The 16949-nt window shown below is 42.1% G+C and overlaps 1 protein-coding gene and 1 long non-coding RNA gene across 3 annotated transcripts in view; one reads left to right on the top strand and one right to left on the bottom strand.

Moving 5' to 3' along the window:
• Positions 1-1402: 1402 nt before the first annotated feature.
• Positions 1403-4761, bottom strand: LOC116661345. Its single transcript, XR_004317227.1, has 3 exons — positions 3951-4761; positions 2960-3095; positions 1403-2271 (listed from the first exon to the last, which is right to left on the bottom strand). It is a non-coding gene; the product is annotated as an uncharacterized LOC116661345 (long non-coding RNA).
• The window catches only part of SSPN (sarcospan), a 37902-nt gene continuing 24395 nt past the window's right edge, over positions 3443-16949 (top strand). The window contains exons 1-2 of one of the 2 annotated variants that reach the window (XM_032473258.1): positions 3443-3869; positions 16197-16244. In XM_032473258.1, the coding sequence (XP_032329149.1) occupies positions 3591-3869; positions 16197-16244 (327 nt within the window). In that variant the 5' untranslated portion in view covers positions 3443-3590. The remainder of the gene's footprint in view (positions 3870-16196; positions 16245-16949) is intronic. The other variant, XM_032473259.1, reaches the window with a different exon arrangement.

Here is a 16949-nt window from a genome sequence, read left to right as displayed (position 1 = left end):
CACACACACAATAGCACAGATCGGCAATATCCCTTGTACACACACACACACACACACACACACACAAACGTACAGATCGGCAATGTCCCTGGGGTCATTTTAGATGTGGAGGCCAGTAAGGCATACATGCCAGTGTGTTGCATCTCACAAGTGAGTTCTCAACTGTTTTCTGTAGAGTATTTGATACTTCTTTAAATCACATCTAATCGAACAGTTAAATATATTTAATTACATGTTAAAGAGATTTGACAGAGACCTTGACACTAATAATTTTTCCTATGAAATCTTCTTGTTCTTAGTGAACCTAAGACCATGTGTTCAGAAATACATTGGTTTAGAAATTATTTCTAGTTGTATTTCCTAAGGACATCTTGTTAATGACACTGGTTTTAAAGAGAGTTATCATCTTCCCACTTTTGAACTAAATACATCCAAACAATTCTGAATTTGAGATACAGCAAACATAAAAAGTACTATGCTTAATTTTATTATTATCGGAATAGTCTCAAACCATATATTAACTACTCTCCTGCAATTTCTAATTTATCATGTCTGTCAGTGTTGAGTTTTGGGAGCAGCTGGTGGAGTATCTGAAAACGTTTTTTTCTACTCTGCCTTTCTTGATAATATAAATATCTGAAGAGGTCATTGCTTAACCTATAAAATGGAGACATTATAATTTATGAATACTAAAAAATCCTGTTCATTTCTGTTAAACTATGTGATGAGCTGGAAATGGTGATTTTTTTTTTCCATGGAAAGGATATATTAAACGAAGAGCTTTTTTGGTTGTTGTCCTTAAAGACCCTTTGATTTCTCTTTATCACTAACCTTTTGACAACTTCTCTCACCCTCTTTGTTTCTACTTCCCCACATCAATGAAGTGAAAAGACCGTTCTCAGCACTATCACCTTGTGGTATTGCCAGAGGCCAGGCCCCTTCAGAGGCAGATTCAAGCGTGCAATTGGGAATCCGAGCAGGTGCAAGGCTCCCCTGGCTACTGCCCTTCTTCGCTGGAAGTTGAAAATTGAAGTCGGCATTTGTAATCAGACTCAAAGGATTACAATTTATCTGGGCAGTTGTTCACTGCTACTGATTTCATTTGTAACTTGTCTCCGCTAGGCAATTAAAAGTAAGCCTTTATTAGAAAAATTTATGCACAAAATTGTAAGCCACACTGATCCTGAAACTTAAAAGACAAACCTACAGGAATATCTCATTATTTTGTTTACCCACTCTAACTTACATCTAATATAAGGCATTGAGGGAAAGGCTAAGAATATTTTATCCTTAACTAACTGACAGCCCAGCAGTGTGGTCAGCAAATAGCGTTTGTATCTAGTTACAAATTAGTAATAGAAATAACGGTCTCAATCAACTCCCGTATATATTATGGTGGTGGCTCAAGATATTTTTTTTGTAAAGTACTCAGGTACTCTTAGGTTCAAGGCTAATAGCTGACTCTGTGATGAAATACTGCCTATGCTCATTAAATTGTTTAAAATCACAAATGATTTAAACAGTCCACTCGCTTGTTTATCTACTGAAAGTAATTAATAAAACAGGTAATCCACAAGAGTTCACACTTGGTTCCCCTCTCTCATCCCTAACTAGATAAACAGCTTAAAAATCTGGTTACTTAATTTTGATACTCAATTTTTCATCTTTAAAAGTAGAAATGATAATTATAATAAGGTGGTTGAAGGGAGTTAACAGCCAAGGATGTAAAGCATCTAGCATGTGCTTGTAACAGAATGGATAGATACTCAGTAACTGGTAGCTGTGTTATTCATAAGAACAAATAATTAATTCCATGTAGTCCATTAGTTTCCTAAGAATATTTTCTAGGTTTACATGGAAAAACGAAGTATTGTTCTGTTTTGTTATTCGGGTTGTTCTCAGTCAGGCACTCGTCACGTGGGTGCCTTGTGTAACACCAGGCATTTTTTGTCCGTTCTCGCTAGAAATTCTAATAGTTTAATGGCCCCAAAGCTGACAACGACCTTCCCTCACCCCCTCTGCTCCTCTTGTGAGAGTGAGAGTGGCTTCTACTGCTTCTAGGTGGAATTCTGGGGTGTGTGGCTTGGTTTCTGCTTTTTAAGCTACTGCATTTGTTCCATGGACCATATTTTTCTCACTGATCCAGAAGTAAGATATAAAGAAAACACTTAAGTTCATAAAATAAGTAAGAATATATTTTATGCCTTCACAGGTACCTCTGGAGGGACTTGGCAGTTTTCCAGGAGCGCCAACGACGACTGATTCCTAATTCTGTGGAGACAAAGCAGGGAGTCAGAGTTTCCTCAAACTAGCTAATAGCAAACAATCTAAGAGCAGGCTTTACCTTAGCATTTTGACAACATCATTTATTTTTTAATACAGCTTTCTGAATGTAAAAATGACCATACTAAAGTAGATATAAATACTCCAAAGTGATGGGGTCATTTCTTAGTGGTTTCACTGAAATTTGCTCTGAGTGCTACTGAGGAGAGGTAAGTGGGAATTGATTTTATTGATTTATTCAGTGACTTTGGGCAGGGACCAAATCTACCTTGAGCATCCTTCTTTTCTCTTCTTTTTATTAAAAAATTATAACTTTGTTAATTTGGGGGGAATTAGATTTATTTGTTTATATTTATTTATTTTAATGGAGGTACTGGGGATTGAACCCAGGACCTCATGCATGCTAAGCAGGCACTCTACCACGGAGCTATACCCTCCCCCAGCATCCTTATTTCCTAGCACACCGTAGGTGCTTTGAAAATAACTCAAATGTGGACTCAGTTAAATTCTCCATGTCTCAGGTGTATAATAATCCCCCCAGGCACCTTGTGGAGATTAGCGAACACTGGCTGGGGACTCTCTATAAACGATTCAAAGCGTTTTAAAAACAAATACACGTAAGAGAGTTCGCATTTAGCCCAGCATCTCTATAAACAGTTATTTCAAAACCAAATACCTCAATGGGAAAAATGCCTTGATTTGTCAGCTGGATTGCAGAACTTAAAAAGAAACAGAGGAGCCCACGCCTTTGTTGGAAAATCAGAACAATTTGACTTCTGGAAGCGACTTCACAGCTTGGAGCCTAGCAATGCCTATGTTGGATTAAATTGTCTATTAATTAAACTTAAATGATTTAAACATTCATCACCTTACATTGCACCTCTCAGAAAACAAAAACAAAATCGAAGAATTGTGAGGAAAACAGACACCACACACAGGCAGACAGACAGGCAGATGCACACACACACACACACACACACACACACACACACACACACACACACACACCCGCGCGCGCGCACATTACACCCCCCACCCCCCCCCGCGCGCGCAGCCTGTCTAAAGTGCTCGGGGTTTAGGAGGCGCCGGGCAAACCCCGCCCGGGGCCCCGCGGGCGCTGCGCCCCGCCCCGCGCGTTGGCAGTTGGCGACCCCCCTCGACTCCCCCTCCGCGGCGGGCTCCCCGAGGCCCCCGCGGGCTCGGCGGCGGGCCGGCTCCAAATGTTTTCCATATTTGTTCAGCCTCCGTAACTCGAAGAGCCGGGCGGCCCGCCCCGCGCCGCGCTCGCCGACGCCCCCGCAGCCGCCATGGGCAGGGAGCGGCCCGGCCGCGGCGCGCGGAGCCAGGGGGGGCCGCCGGCCGCCGACGCCGCGGGGCCCGACGACATGGGGCCGAAGAGGGGCGCAGGGGCCCCCAAGGAGTGCGGGGAGGAGGAGGCCCGGAAGTGCTGCGGCTGCCGGTTCCCGCTGCTGCTCGCGCTGCTGCAGCTGGCCCTGGGCATCGCCGTGACCGTGGTGGGCTTTCTCATGGCCGGCATCAGCTCCTCCCTGCTAGTCAGAGACACTCCATTTTGGGCTGGGATCATTGTAAGCATCGAGTCTGTTTTGCCTGAGCGCGTTTGCCGGACAGGAATGCCACGCCGCATGGTCGAGTTACCACTAACCCACCTGCATGCGCCCTTCCCCGGCTCCACGCCTCTAACCCGCGCTCCGCTCGGTGTCCGGTGTCCGATGCCCGCGCCGCACTGGGTCTGCCCGGCCGGCCGGCCGGGCGCGGCGGGGCGCGTGCCCTTGTTCTGCTTGTCGCTCCGAACGCCTCTGACAGGCCTGGCCCTAGCGCGCTGGAGCTGGGGAGGCGAGGCCCAGACTGCTTATTTTGTCACATTGACCATCCTCGATGACAAGAGCAGATTCACTTGGGCTTTTTCCTTCTCCTCGCCCGCGGACCCCACCCTTGTGCCTACGGAAGTAGCAAAAAGTGAATAAGTTCATCCTAGAAAATCAGGTTGGGAAAAAGGCCTGTACTTGGGAGTGGCCACACTGGGTAGTACTGAGTTTATTTTTTTAATCCGAGGTTCCATTAGTAAGTTTTATTAAAGAGCGGTCGAAGGCAGGAAAGGCGAATCCAGCAAGCACAGCCTTAATCCACTGGAGTCTAACGCGCTAGGGCGCTGGCCGTGGCAGAAGTCTATTTGGGACTCTGCTAGTGGACGTACTGTTCTAGGCAGAACACCTCTCGGCTGCCTACTTGGCTTAATTAAATGGATTCTCTGATATGAAATGGGTGCCACTTATTGAGCACCTACTGTGGGCCTGTCCCACTAGAGGTCTTACACACACTGCTTCCGATCCCCACATCAGCCTTATGGGAGAGTTACCATCCTTCCGTTTCTCACATGAGAGAACCAAGGGCAGACTTGCCGAGGGCCATGGGTTGGCAAAGTTGGCAAATCAACCCAGCTGATTCCTTACTGCACCAGACTACACCTGCCTTTTCCTCATTGAGCCACCCTGCTACCACATTTAGTTTATAATTTTAATATTATATTATAGTGCCTGGGGCTTACTAAAATCTCTTTCATGTGCATTACTTCATTTGCTCCATGAAACGACACTTTGAGGTGGGAACTGTTACTCATCTGAGGACGTGAGGACACAGGCTAAGAGAAGTTAAATGACATTCTCAAGGCCCAGAGGTGAACAGTGAGAGTCAGATGAGACCAGAATGGACAGATCTGGCTCCTCGTCTCATGTTGCATCATTCCTGCTATTCTGACCACAGGAACTATATCCCATAAAACAACCCTCAGAATAATTTTGTCTCAGGGACAGATGTTAAAAACACCTGATTAAATATGCATAGATGCAGGTATTTTCTCATTAAGAGTATTTGAACTCACAAATTCTTGCAGAGTAATTTAAAACTTTTAATTTGTGTACTAAGAATTCCCATGAAATTATCATGATTGGAGTTTTCTAAATCAAGTGATTTTAAAAATAGCTGTTCACTAAGATATACTGGGTATTTTTGTCACTTCAGTGACTGTCAACATACTCAGAGGAAAAAAATGTCTGGTCTTTGAGGCTAGGCGAATTCAGAGGAGAAAAGAATGAAACTTCTCTTGTAATGGTTCCAAATATCATTTGCAAATATGTTTCCCATCCTTTTTTAATTTCAACTTTAAAAAGTCCAGGACCAGAAAAGCATATTAGATGGGAAAAATTTTTGTCTTAATGTTTAAGGCATGAATGAATACAAATGGTGCAACTCTGAAATTTCATGAGATTCTTGTAGGAGCATCATGTGCTCCTAATTGCCCTCAAAGCTCCCTGGGTGTGGTACACAGAACATTATTTTCAGCCAGTTCTGTCCCCCACCCCAGTGTTCTAGGTTATAATCTGGGATCCACTTGAAATTTGCTGTTAGTGAATCCTGTACTGATGAGATCTGTCATCTTTTCTTTCAACAGCGCATGTGTAGAGCAGAGCAGTTAGTGGAGATGGCCCGAGACAGGGGTCCTAGGGGAGCCATGCAAGGAAAGCTGAGCCCCAGCCGGGCCAGAGCTGCAGGCTACGTGTCGCTGTCTCCCACAGACACCGAGCTTGTTGTCCCGTTCCGCTGTCTGTGGTGGGTCCCGGGGCACTCTTCCAAGCTTTCAGGGAAGGGAGAGGACAGGGAGGCAGGGTGGTGAAGTACAGAAGCGTAAACACTGCACCTGGTGTGGAGCCCCGGCTAGACCGTTATTCACCAAATAACTTTGGGCAGATTACTTAACTTCTCTAGGCTTCTATTTCTTTACTGATAAAATCAAATGGTAATAATATCTCCTGCCTTTGAGGGTTGTCCTGAGGATTAAATAAATGACTACACGTTCTAATGCTTAGAACTGTGCTGGCTCACAGCAAGCATTCGGTGATTTCCCACTTTTTATTAGCGATGAGTGGAGCGGTCACTGGTAGTGGCATTCCTTGAAACAAGTGGCTCTGTTTTATCTCTTGCAGAACCATCATTTTGGGTTTGCTCCATTTCCCAGACCAGTTTGAACCCTGAAGGCGACATCACCTCGGCATCTCACCTTTCTCTGTTCTCGGCCATGTTACTATTAGCAGTCTTAGCGGTATCAGATGAGTCCAGTACTTTCTGAATCCCCCTGGAGGTTTCTAAAAGTTAACTTGGGGAAGATGGCCTCCTTAGGGTCCTCTTCCCTAGGGACATGGAGTGATTCTGGTCTGGTATATATTCCCCCAGAGAATTACAGGAACGTTTGCCCCGTTTAGTAGACCTGTGAGGCCAAAGCAGTACAGGTCAGTCCCTGGGGCTGAGGCCAAGTCAGTGCTTCCGGAATTTAGCTGAGTTCATGCAGGTCCCCCACACTTGAGCTATCTACCCCATCAAAAGCTTGACCTGCTCCCCTCTTCTATTTCTCTTTGTACTGGTTGCCTTTGACCATGTGGTACTCACTTCGTTTACAAGGGTGGCTGTCCCATTACATTGGGACGTAGCCTTCACTGTCTCCCCATGGTAGAATCTAGGAATATGGATAAATTCACTTAGGTAACTTCTTGTTTACCAATACCCAGGTGAGCTGATGAATATTCAGTGAACTTCTAGTTATAGAAAAAGCCACTGGTGGTCTCTGATCAGAGATTTATGTCAGTGGAATTTTAGAAAAATAACCAGGTTATTTCTTACCTACCCAGAAATCTGACTCCTCTGACTCCCCTCTCTCTCCGTCAGAGAGATGTCTGGTTACTTTTTACTTCAATTACAAAGATTCTGTTAAAAAAAAAAAAAATAGAATGGAGCCACTATGGAGACCACGTAACCTGCAAAAGTGCCATTTTGCCCTCAAAATTCTTAATACATGACTTGAGTGTTTCAAGTCACTCCACAAGGACAATACAAAGTGAAACAGGGTCTTTGAGGATGAACTTGGCTAAGGGCAAGGGATCCTAGGAAATAGAGATTTACTCTACATTTTATTCTGTCAATGGCTTGAGTAGACATTCAAGTTTGCTTATCATTCCAGAATTCTTATTGGTGAAAAATGTGTATGGATTGAAGGAATCTAAGAACTTTGGGGCCTTTGCTTGCTTCTTACTCAAAAGAATACAGTTTTGGTTTAGGCAACGCATCGCATGTTCAAACTTTGGCTGATTCTTCTTCATTTGGTAGCATTTGTTGGGGATGTCTGCCGCGTGGGCATCTAGTCTGAAACTAACGCATCATATACGAGGAGGACCTCCCCAGAGGCCCTGATGGACAAGTGCCCTTATCACATCTGACAGTAATGAATACTTCCGATTAGAAAATTTAACCTACACAAATATTTTTAAAGTCCATTTACCTTTCAGAGGATTTCACTTACGGTGATTTATTTGCTTTGGCATCTCTACTCTGAAGTCAATTTAAGAGCAAACTCTTGGTCCTCATCCGCAGTGGGGATGTTTAGTATCTGTGAGTCCCTTGGCCCTTGCAGGGAGTATTCCCAGGAAAAGTGGGGATTTATTTGCCTGATTGTGGTTTTTCGTTTTCCTCACTCTCGCTCCATTGCTCCCAGACCCCATGTAGCTGGAAGTAAATTCCTGAGATGTGCACCACATTAATCACATTAGAAAGTTTAAGGAAAGGGCTTACAGGGAAGAATATTTCCTTTCCTTAATGTCACACATAAAACTTACTGTGTGCATCTGTAATGATTAAGAGTCCTGTCAGGAATTTCAATGAGTTTTCATACGTTAACTTACTCTAAGGAATTCAAAATGCAGGTGTATTCAGATTTTTAAAACCTATTTTCACTCTTGGCTTAATGAAAGGGAAAATTGAGTGGTTATTTATTTCAAAACCAGAATCTATCCTGAAATTCATAGGTAGATGTATGACATATAGCAAGTAAGGAACAGATATTGTTATTGTCTGTAATTTATAAGTGGAGAAACTAAGACATGATGATTTGGCTAAGTGATTTGATCATAGTTATGAAGAGAAACTGCGAGAGAGACAGATCTGGCATTGGGGCTTTGGAAAGACCCTAAAACAAACCAAGAAGCAAAAAATGGTGTCAGTGTTCTATATAGGTATATTGACACTTGAGAATTTAACTGGAATTATATTTTTAGGAAGACATTGCATGGTAGTACATTATTTTTCTAATAATGCCCCCAAAACTTAATAGAGCATCTCTGGTACTACTGGGAAATAATTTTTATTCTAGCAACTATCACAGGATTGTTAGGGGCTGAGGAGTGGTAATTGCGTGGCCTAACTCAGTCTCCGCTCAATATGTATAATAAATAATGGGAGAATTAGCTCATAGGTTCGTGGCTTTCTCGTAGAAAGTATAAAACTGGAATGTAATTGTATTGACTTGGCAAAAATTAATTTTAGTAAGTGTGTGAATGTTAAAGGGTCAAGAATTGGGCGACATGCTCCTTGAGACAATTTTAGGAATACCTAATAAAGAATAAGTAACGTTAAGGTGGAATTTTAGGTGCTCAGACTCGTTAGGAGATTGTATTTTCACTTCTGCTTCTTTATGCTAAGCCAAATGTGCAAAGGCCGAGGGAGCGCTCATACAGTGAGGACGTCAGCCCTGAATCATCTTTCTCTTTCTCTTTTTAAAATAAGGAGGAGAAGGGACAGGTTCTCATAGCTCTCAGTCCTGTAGAGTGGATATATTCAATTTAGAAAGTCCATCTCTAGAAAGTTTTGATATGACGATCATCATTTGGGTTTATTTTTTATGTTAGAAATAGTAGTGCATAGAATTCAGGGACAGTCAAATTAAAAGTAAAGCCATTAATTCTCTTTAAGTAGATTTTGCGTCTTTATGGCCTTTATGTATCCCCAACACGTAATAGTATCCAGTAAGTGTTGAGCTGAACTCTACTCTGACCTTGCCATCATTAGAGCTTCTGTCTGAACCTGTACACACCCATTTTTAAACCAGGGTTCGAGAAATGACATATAGTTTGTATTTTTCCAATACAGAACAATTTAAGTTTATTGATAATGTTTAAAAGAATTAAGAGGCAGTGACAAGGAGCATGTTATTACTCCATTTTGGGCTCTTGAGTTCCAAAAATATTCAGAGCGTGTTAACTTAGCATTGTTGAGATATTTTATTTCACGTTATAAAATGACTACAGGATTTTAAAAAAAAATAGGAAGAGGTCACTTGACTTATTTTGCATTCCCCTAATTGGAATAAATTAGGAGATGTGGCTGAATGCTGTATGTTGACATGACCAACCTTACCTTCCACAAAGGACGCAGCAGCATAGGTTACTTAACATTTGGCCTAATGGCTTCAGAGATTGCCAGTCTGATGTCTACTTTCAACTTGGTCTGAGGACATGGATGCTTTTTTCTTGCTGTTAGCCTTGGCCAAGGCATTTCTGTTCAGGCTGTTCTTTAACTGGGTCCTTGCCTGTTTGTACCCTAAAGGGTTGGCATCAACCTTAAAGGATACACACGAGGGTCTGTGAAGGGTTGGGTATGCATATTTCTGCGTTGTTGTGGGATAGGAATGCAATCTAGTTATTAAACTGCAATCAGATACCATTTCACTGCAAAGTACAGTTCACTTTTAGGGCCCAGATCCTGGCAAACTAGAGCAATGCGGCTCAAAGGAGCCCATCAAAACCCAGAGCTGGATGGGACCTCACAATGTCATATTTAAGCCTCTAGTTAGTCCTCGCTGTGAATGTTCAAGTCTAGGTTTATTACAGTGAGTTCGTAAGCTGAAGGCGAACTTCTTTTGAAAAAATCGACGTTGGGAACAGTAGTTGTAGCATAAACCATATAAAAGCCTATTTCAGAGGCACGTCCTCTTTCAGATGATCTGTATGCTGCTTCAGATCTCAGTGCACTGGGATAAAACTTGCCAGGAGTAACTGTCAGATGCCTCAGCAAGGCAGCTCACTCGATCAACCTGTTGATTTTAAAAATCCTATGTGTACACTTACACCTAAGGCAATAACCAAGATACATTTTTCTTTCTGTCTTAGTCTGCTCCAGCATGGTGGGGTTCTGGGGAGGGCTCCCTTCCTGGCCTGCAGACGGGTGCTTTCTCTCTGTGTGCTACTGTGGTGCTTCCCTGGTGCATGTGCACGGAGAGAGGAAGAAATCTCTCTCTTCCTCTTCTTCGAAGAGGAAATCTTCACCCTTATAACCTCATTTAACCTCCTAAAAGCTCTGTCTCCAAATACAGCCACATTGAGGATTAAGGCTTAAACATATGAATTTCCAGGGCGGGGTGGGGCGGGAGGGTTACAGTATTCACTCCATAGCCCCTTCAAGTGAGGGGTATCAATTTGTACAACCACCGTGGTGATTCTTGAGTATGTTTCTCAGCTTGTGGCCCTCTGGCTTTCATGGAATAGCGAGGCGTCTGAACATTTCTGATGAGGGTTCTGAGCCAGTAAAGCGACCCTTGGCAGCCCAGCGGGGTGGCGTGGCTCCCGTTGCTGTTGGTGGTGAAACGTATGGAGGAGGCTGTTTCCCATACATTTGCAGATGGCCTCTCTTGTCAGATTTCAGTAAAAATAAAGTAGATTCCGTCAGTGAATATTCTAAGTGAATATTCTAAGGGTAGCTTAGGCATTTCATTTGTTGTCTTAGCTCTTTAAGGCTTAGCACCTACCGTTTAGTAAATCTCCGCCTTTCTTTACTGCTCCTGGAGTGAGTCGCTGTCAAGATCTAACTAAATGACACCTTGGCTTCCAGGCACGGAGGGGAGGGTGGGTGGCTAAGCTGTGCCAGTGAGGGATGCTCAGGTTTTCAGCAATTCGATGAGCCCTCTGGCCTCTGGGGGCAGTGATCTCAGGCTTGGTCTTCCTAGAACTCAAGGGAAGCCACCTCTCAGGTCTTTTTTATAATATGCAGCTGATGTTTTTATTTTGGGTGATGATTCTGAAAATTAGATTAACACTCTTTGTTCTGTGGAGTGGTTCAGATTAAAACCCTGGTCGTGGTCCCACCTGGGGCCTCAGGCTGTCACAGCCTCCAGCAGGAGGGTGCAGCTCCTGGTGGAGATCCCCCACCCCCTCTTTGGTTCGCCATCAAGGGCTTCTCATCCGATTCTGTTCTCCCAGCTTAAAAATCCTGAACTGGGCTCTGCTTTACTTTAACGAGTACTGCACAAACCCAAACCATCCCAGAGGGAAAGACAAGAGAAGACTGCCTAAAACTGTCCAGTATGCCGCCTTTCAACGCTTGGTCCAGTCCCAGTCCAAAATGAGGAACGACAACAAAAAAAGGCATGGCTGTGGTTCCAGAGGCTGCCTGTAATATCTCTGGTTTGACTTTTGAGCATATTTAAAGTTGATGCTCTCAGATCTGAGATTGTGAGAGCCACATCCTGTGCCTAATGCAGCCAGGGGTGTGCTTCAGGGCTGTGTTTCCTGCACTCTGGCAAAAGGCCGGTCAATCACTGGACTTTAGAAAGCAAATGGTTTCACAGATAAGCATCCTTACGTTCTGCTGAAGAGATTCTGTTGGGCCGGCTTCTGTTGCAGAGATGAGCAGCTCCCCTGCTGGCTCGGAGCGCCAGGGGGCTGGGAGAGACCTCCAGGAAGCTTAGGGGCATCCAACTCCACTGTTATTTTCAAAGCGTCTGATTCTGCATTCACTGCTTTGAGATAGGTTGTTATCACGGCCTCTCTCTCGTGTGGAAGATAATGACAGGTGACAAGAAAAGAGGGGGAATTGCTAATGTGTTAACTAGACCCTGACTAGGGAGAGAATTTTCACTTTATTACCAGGGGAAAAAATACCACTTACCAGCTTCCTTCTCAAGTAGCAGGTGTGGCACACATATCAGGCCATTAGCTGTGCCATTTAGCTGTGCCAGGAAAGCTCTGAAGGAGGCCTTTTCTAAGCTAAGGGAACAGCATTTGAGCCATCATCATTTCTGTTGGGGGGAGGAGGGTGCCGCTCAGTTAGGGAGAAGAGCACAGGACACCGTCCCTGCCTCCGGGGAAGGGGGGCAGCAGCCCAGGCAGGAGAGGGCGGACTAGGTCTCCACTAGGTGAGCGCTGTACAATCAACGCAAAATACCTTATCCATGACTGCGTAGGGATGGAAGACAGAATCTGACCGTTTTCAGGTACAGCTTACACGCTCAGTAAGTTTATGCCTGTCTCTCATGCTCGGCTACTCTGAATTCTGCTGCGATCCTGAAACAGAAGGATCGAGCCCACACAGGTTAGCTTTGTCGCTTAATCTTTTCATGAACAAGTAGTTTGGGATGCCTCTGAATGGGTTTCGATCTCAGTTAAGGGCTCCGAGACCCAATATAATTAAAAATCTGAACACAGGGTGGCCGTAACTATTGTGTTAGAGAGCCCTCAATAAATAATTCTCATTCAGCCCTCGAATCTAGTGCGTCACAGATTTTTCCACCTGGAGACCTCCCTGAAGCCTCGCTCCCCTCTTCCGCATCCTCACACACACATCACAAAAAGCTCAGTGTCTGGCTAACCCATGTTGCCATGGAAGGGAAGAGGAGAAGCGCGGGAGAGGCTGCAGGCTGTCTGGGGACACTGACCTCCTCATGATGGAAAGGACAAAACCCTTTTCAAAGAAGTAATGTTACCATATATTACTTAAGTCCCATTATATCCTGTTTTAATGGTTTTATTTATTTATTGGTTAAAAAATGCTCTTAATTAGAAAAGCCACTTGATAATATTTTTCAAGATTGAACAGGATGGTTCTCTCATTTATGCTCCTGTTACAATGTTCTATAATTGAATTTATATTTTACTGTATAATTTTATATGCTGTCTCATTTCATCAATTTTTTTTATTTATTGGACTGTTTCAGATATATGGACCCAGGGGTAGTCATGTAGGATTATCCACGCAGTCATTTATAAAGTGGGACCTATTTTGAGGACCTGCTTGATTATGCCTGGACGATAAAATCCGGCCTATACCCACACCTCCGGAGTAGGCTAAATCCACATTTACAGGATGCCTTTCGCTTCTGAGGACTTGAAAAATCCCAGAGTGAAGCAAATGAACCATAGTTTATTTATTTTTCCCACAAACACGTAGCCACTTTGTGTGGATTCTTGAGAAAGGCTAGGACGCAATTTTGTTTCTCTTATATTCCTTGCAAATGGATTATTTTGCAAAAGTAGGTATTTAGAGAATCTATTGGTGATTAGTTTCTGCTAAGTCACCGCAAGGGTGAGTCAGGGGGTTGGGAAGCAACAGAACAGAAGCCTATGGAAGAGAGAGGGACTTACTGGTAACACAGAAACCTTTCTCATCTGGCCGTTCCCCCTTTGTCTGTCCATGTGCCCAGTGCATGGCCCACAGGGGCTGTGTCTGGGAGAGGACACGCACATTCAACCAACCACAGTGCTGTTTGAAAAACCAGGGGCTAATGTGGCGCCCTCAGGAACGTGGCACAGGGGAAGGTGTGATTAACTCCGTCTGGGGAGGGTCAATAAAGGCCAGGAGAGGGGGCCTGAAATTGTAGGAGGAGGGGCTCCCGCTTTGGAGCAAACAGTGTGGGTAGAATCCTGGCTGTACTGTTTTCCAAAAAATTTGGTTATGATTTTTATTTTTGTGTGGGTTTCAACAAATATGGAAAATTTTATACAATCCTATGATCTTCATTATGAAAATTTCTAAGTATATAATAGCACACACAGAATAATAAAACAATTTTCTACGTATACCCAGGTTCATCAAGTTTTAATATAGTGTCATAACTGTTTGTTTTTTTTTAAAGAAAGAAAACACTGCAATACATTGAAGTTGCCTGTTTCCTTTCTTAATCACACTCTCCTGCCTCACCCTCCTTCTCCAGAGGTACCTGCTCTCCTGAATTCGGTGTTTTTCATGCTTAGTCTTGTTTTCATACTTTTTAATATGGATATATCCAATAATTGATATTGTTTTCTATGTATTAAATTTTATGCAAACGGTAGCATAATATCATTTTTGTCCAGTATTGGTTTTGAGATTTATTTATAATAATTCCTGGATACCATTCATTCATTTTTGCTGTACTATATTTCACGATAGAAATACACAACAATTTACTTATTTATTCTCTTGTTGATGGAAATTTAGGTTGTTTTCAAAAGATTTATTTTTTCCTTGCAATTACAGTGATACAATGGACATTCTGTTCCATGGCTCTCTATGCATGTATTTCAAAGTTTCTTAAGGAATGTTCTTAGGAATTGAATGATTGGGCCTTAAGATAGAGGCATCGGTGCCACAAACCCAAAGTTGTACTAATTTATACTCCCAGTAAGTCAGAGTTCCCATCAGTCTACATGCTTGCCAACTTTTGTTACTGTCAGACAAGTTTAATTAAAAAAATTTTTTTAATTAAAAAAAATTGTGTATACAGTTTGAAAGGTTACTTTGCATTTATAGTTATTGCAAAATATTGGCTGTATTCCCCGTGTTGTGCAGTCCATCCTCAAGCTTGTCTTATAGCCAGTCGTTGGTACTTCCCACGCCTCCAGCCCGTCTTGCATCCCCTCAGCTGGTCACCACTACTTTGTTCTCTGTATCTGTGAGTCTACTTCTTTTTTGTTATATTCACTAGTTTGTTGTATTTTTTAGATTCCATATGTAAGTGATATCATAGAGTATTTGCCTTTCTCTGTCTGACTTATTTCATTTAGCATAATGCCCTCCAAGTCCATGCATGTTGCTGCTAATGGGAAAATTTCATTCTTTCTTTATAGCTGAATAGCAGACAGTTTTAATTTTCTCCTATCTTCTTTGTGTGCAGTGACACCTTATTTTATTTCATGTTTTTCTGATTACTACTGGAGCTGAACAGATATGTTTATTGACCACTTTATTTCGTTTTCTATCCTTTATTTATTCAACAAATACTTTCTATGGATTGTTTCTCTCTTCTTTATCGATTTATAAGATTTGTTATCTTTGTCACTTAAGCTTTGTGGTTTTAGGTACTGCAGATGTCTTCTCCTTGTTCATACCAAGTCTTTTACTTTTGTTTATGGTGGCTTCGTTGTGAAAAAGATTTGATTTTAATGTATTTGCATATATTAATCTTTTTATGGTATGTGCTTTGATATACTTTAAAGAAATTTCTCCCAATTCCAAGGTCAAAGAGATATTTTTCTGTATTGTTGTCTGAAAATGTTGCGAGTTTGCTTTTGTGTTTGTATCTTTACGTGGTCTTTTTGCATAGGGACATGACGTAGTGTCCATATTTTATTTTTAGAATGTTAATTGACCAAGCACATAAATAATCAGCCCGTTTCACACTGATCTGCTATTTCCATTTATCTCATCTATCAAGTTTCCATATTAGACTTGAGGATTGCGTCTGTGATTCTCTTCAATTCCGTTGTTTTCTTTGTCTATCACTGTGCTGATACCACGTTGTCCAAATTAAAACAGCACCGCGATGTGTCTCATTGTCAAGATGACAGCGTAAGCAGCCCACCCTCCTCCTCCCCACCCGCATCTTCTTCTTCTTCAAAATCATCTTGCTGAGTCTTAGCCATATTTTCTTCCATATTTATTTTAGAACTGCTTTCTTGAGTTCCAAGAAAAATATTTTTGGTATTTTCATTCAGTTTTTACTTTCTATGCGAGCAGAGACTAGTTCACCATTTATTTGGGTCTTCTCCAATGCCTTTTCTGATTGTCTTTTAATTATTGATTTCAGCTTAGTTGCTTTTGTGCTTAGTTCACATGCTTTTCACACTATCAATTCTTTGCTATTATATGAGACTTACTTTGTGCCCTAGTGTGTGGCTGTTTTTTATAAACATTCCATTTCTGCTGGGAAAAAAAAAAGTGGATTCTTTCTTTTTGAAGTTTGGGGTTCCGTATTCAACTGAGAAAAACAAGCTTTTAAATTGTGCTGTTTAATTTTCTACATTCTTACTAATGTTTTTCAGCTTGATCTGAAGGTTACTGTGATGTGTGTTCAGCTTTCCCAACATCATGTGAGTTTATTTCTCCTTGTTTTCTTCCCATTTTCATTTAACATCTTTAGTCTGCTTAATAACTACATACAAGTTAATGGTTATAAACTATTTCTCTAGTTGAGGTTAATAGCTGTCTTCTCCCATTAAAATATATCTCTCATTGCATTGTGTTCTGACTTTAGTTATTGCTGTTGAGCAGTTTGGTAGATACCTCATTTTTGTTCCTTTATAGATACCATGCTCCTTTCCTCTGGTTGCCTTTCTGACTTTCTCTTTGTTTTCGGTGCTCTGTGGTGTAGCTACAATATGCCTATATGTGGATTCTCTTATCATTTATCTTACTGGGGACTTATTATGTTCCCTGAATCTAACATTTTTGTGTCTTTCATCAATTCTGAAAAAAATTCAGCCATTATTTATTCTTTCCAAATATTGTCTCCCTCAACTCTTTAGTCCCATCTCCTGGAACTACTATCAGATGAATGTTTGGACATTCTTGTTTTATCTTCCTTATTTCTCAGCCTCTCTGTTATGTTTCATCTCCGTGTATCTCTCTGTGCTGTATTTTGGGTAATTTCCTCAGCCCTATCTTCTAGTTCACTATTCTCCTTTTCAGTTGGGTTTAATCTGCCTGTTACTTGTCCATTGAGTTTTTAATTCCAATGCTTTTATTTTTCATTTCTAGAATTCCTATTTTGTTGTTATTGATGGGTTTTTTAAAAT

The sequence above is a fragment of the Camelus ferus genome, chromosome 34 (assembly GCF_009834535.1).
Source record: "Camelus ferus isolate YT-003-E chromosome 34, BCGSAC_Cfer_1.0, whole genome shotgun sequence".
In the NCBI taxonomy this organism is placed as follows: Eukaryota; Metazoa; Chordata; class Mammalia; order Artiodactyla; family Camelidae; genus Camelus; species Camelus ferus.
Note: the sequence above shows the minus strand (reverse complement) of the source record. Positions and strands in the feature narration are given on the sequence as shown.